This window comes from Meriones unguiculatus, assembly GCF_030254825.1.
Source record: "Meriones unguiculatus strain TT.TT164.6M chromosome 13 unlocalized genomic scaffold, Bangor_MerUng_6.1 Chr13_unordered_Scaffold_47, whole genome shotgun sequence".
Lineage (NCBI taxonomy): Eukaryota > Metazoa > Chordata > Mammalia > Rodentia > Muridae > Meriones > Meriones unguiculatus.
This window is the reverse complement of record NW_026843653.1, coordinates 1,906,788-1,909,869: the sequence shown is the minus strand read 5'-3', so window position 1 is coordinate 1,909,869 and position 3,082 is coordinate 1,906,788. Positions and strand designations below refer to the sequence as shown.

Sequence of the window (3,082 nt, the reverse complement as noted above, 5' to 3'; positions counted from 1 at the left end):
AGGGCATGGAACTGGATGGGACTGATACTACCTATATCAAGGGTTCAACAATTGAAGCCTTGTGGGGAAATTATACATGCTATGTAGGCTACTTTCTTCTGAAGCAGGAGCTGCCTCTATCAGGTTGTGTGCAGACTCAGACCCAGGCCCGGTTCTTTTCATTGTGTATAATTCACTTCTTCTGCAAGGAAGAAAAGATCCTGCCCCTTAGCTAGGGCTCTTTAATGCCATTCTCAGACACTTCCATCCTTCAAACCAAAGAGGTTCCAGATATTCTAAACTAGCTAGAGACACAAGCAACTCAGAGTTTCCAAATGGCCAGTAAATCTTTCAGGAAAGCACAATAAATGATCTTCCAGGATTGGCTGATCAAGACAATACACAGCCTACTAGGTAGGCATGTATATGGCACCACCTGCCCTTCAAGCTTAGAATCTAGCACTCCTCACCTGCTCTGGAGGTGACAGAAAGCAAGGACAAAGGAAAGGGAGAGAGAGGCAAGGGAAGGGAGCATGAAAAAGACTTGGGAAAGAGAAAGGAAGAGGTGCCTGCCTGGAGGGGGAGAAAGAACAGTGAAGGTCTCAGGCCCTCAGAGGCGCACGATTCTGGCTGCACATCTGTCTGTCTGTCTTTTGGTCTCTGGCCAGCAGCTGCTCGCTGCACAGCATGAGGGCACTGAGTAACTGTCCTGGCACAGCAAGCCATCATGTAGTTGCGGGGGGGGCAGTTGGTATCTGCAAACCGCTTTTATTTCTTTCTTTCCTCTTTCATTAAGGCTATGTGCTGACTCCCACATAGGAGAACTTATTAAACTGCACTTATTAAACTGTCCACCACTCTCAGGGACGATGCGTGACAAACAGCAGAGGGTGATACAGCCCCACTCATGGATGCTAGAGTCTAGTGAGGACTTGGGCTCCTAGCTGAGAGTTTCTCAGACACTTGAAAACATTTTGCTGGCTTTGCCTGAGTAGCTATTTAATACCTGCAGCTGCAGCATAAACTCTACTTAGAAAGTCTCCAAAGAATGCCTTAGCTCAGGTTCGGTGAGCAACCCCATAAAATTGGGAGTGTGTTGTGCAATCTGAGAAGCCCAGGCTTGCCTACCTACTGGGGCTCACCCTATCTCACCTGGTCTGGCTGCCACACAAGGTGGTGAACCCAGGACACGCGCTTTGTACACCCATATGGACAACAGAACTCATGACAGATAAAGCCGTGTAAAGAAATGTTGGCTTACACCCACACTGAAGTTCTGTCTTCCCAAAACAAGAAGCAAGACACCAGCACCCACAGGCCAACCCAAACCAAGACCACCCTTCCTTAGATGCATGAACTGAAAATATATCAGCATTGAGACAGTTTATTGGTTTGCTTTTTCCCAGGTCACATATTTTAAGTAAATAGATTATAAGAGACATAATGTCTTTTCTTCTTCCACAGGTGGTAATCAGGCACTCTCCACTTTACACACACACACACACACACACACACACTCACACATACTCAACCAAACAACCTTATAGCTCGCTGAGACCTTCACTTCTTAAAGTAGGGGATGGTGACAATATAATTTCCTTTAAAATGCCCTTAATGCAACATATAATGTACAAAAATATCTCTACATATTTGAAGTTATAAAAAAGCACCTCTTGATACAAACAAACTTAAATATGACAGTTACTTTTGTATAACAAGCATTGCACTTTTACTCACTGGGTTTTGGAATGTTCAAGTAGTAATGAGGCTTATTATCCCCGTGAGAAACCAGTTTGTGAGCAGGCTAGGCAGCGGCTCAGAACCCTGCCCGAAGAGTAACAGTCTGTACTTCTCAGTGTGTGTGGTGAGCCTGGCTTGATCTTGGGTTCCTCTACCCCGTTAGGGGCAGCCAGGCAGATCTCTGCAGGTTTGACTCAGTCCTCCCTGGTGCAAAGCAGGTGCCAAAGGGAAAGTACCCCAACTGTTCAATGCTGCCACCCTTAACTAAATCCTAAAGCGCTTAGGGATGACTCAGTGGGTCCCGGAGGCTGCGGTTGCCTGTGTCTGCTCTTGGGAGGACATCACAGACTGGGCCTGGAGGACCTCCGGCAGAGAACGCCGGCATCAACGGCCATAGCCTTGAGGGCCGATCTTGTTTTTGGGGGCAACAGGGTCCTTCCTTTTGTCTGTCAACTGGTAGATCTGTTGGGCCAATTTCTGCAACATGCAGGTCCCAAAGCGGCATCGAGAGTTGTGGGAGCCAGGGTTCATCATCTTGCGGTAGCGTTTGACTCGAAAGTGGGCTGAGCTTGGAGTGCTGCAGAGAAGGAAGGACACTTGAAACTTAACCAACCAGGGCTTTGGCCCTAAGCACCTCGGACCAGAGCCAAACAGAACCTGAGGACCTGGGACCTGCTCCTTCCACCAGAGCTGCAGTCTGGCCTGGACAATCCGCCCGGGGCCTGGGTAGTCGAAAGGGCACATCCTCTGCAGAGGGTGTAGTTACCTGGCTTGTGGAGTTTTAGGTGTGCTCTCCTTCTCCTGGTCCAGAACAAAAGTCTCCATAGGAACTGTCTCCCCACCAGTGAGTTCTGAGGAATCGCTGCTGGATGCCTGAAGTTCCATCTCTCCACTACTTAGTGCCAGCTTATCCCACCTAGAAAACACAAGCAGGTGTGTTTGGCTTGAGTTCAAGTGATGTCCCGGCCAGCTCCCATCTCCACTTCCTTCTAACCCCTCCAGGCCATCACTCATTGTTCCATGACCGCCATGTATTAGGACTGAAGAAAGCACTGCCCCAAACTCACTGCAAGGACACATCCTCTGGCTGTGCAGCATCCACGCCTAGAAAGGCGAGTGAACCCAGAAACATCAGGATGATGGAAACCAGCTTCATTCTGTGCAGATGCTCAGATACCCTGGAAAGGAGCAAGAAGCTGAGGGTTTTCAAACGGGCCAGCTGCACAGCCCTGGAGCAGAAGGAAGGGCAGTGGCAGGAGGGGGAGCATCTTGGAGGCGCTCTGCCTGGTTCTGCTGATTTTCTCTTCTTGGAGCAGAGAGGCACCCAGAGGCTTTTGGGCTGGTCAGGTTGGTGACAAGCAAA

At 49.2% G+C, this 3,082-nt stretch overlaps 1 protein-coding gene across 1 annotated transcript; it reads right to left on the bottom strand.

Moving 5' to 3' along the window:
• Positions 1 to 2,103: 2,103 nt before the first annotated feature.
• On the bottom strand, positions 2,104 to 2,875 carry LOC132651339 (pro-adrenomedullin-like). The gene is made up of 3 exons (XM_060376559.1): positions 2,787 to 2,875; positions 2,486 to 2,635; positions 2,104 to 2,296 (listed from the first exon to the last, which is right to left on the bottom strand). The coding sequence occupies exons 1-3, from the start codon at positions 2,873 to 2,875 to the stop codon at positions 2,104 to 2,106; spliced, it is 432 nt and encodes a 143-aa protein (XP_060232542.1).
• Positions 2,876 to 3,082: the final 207 nt, after the last annotated feature.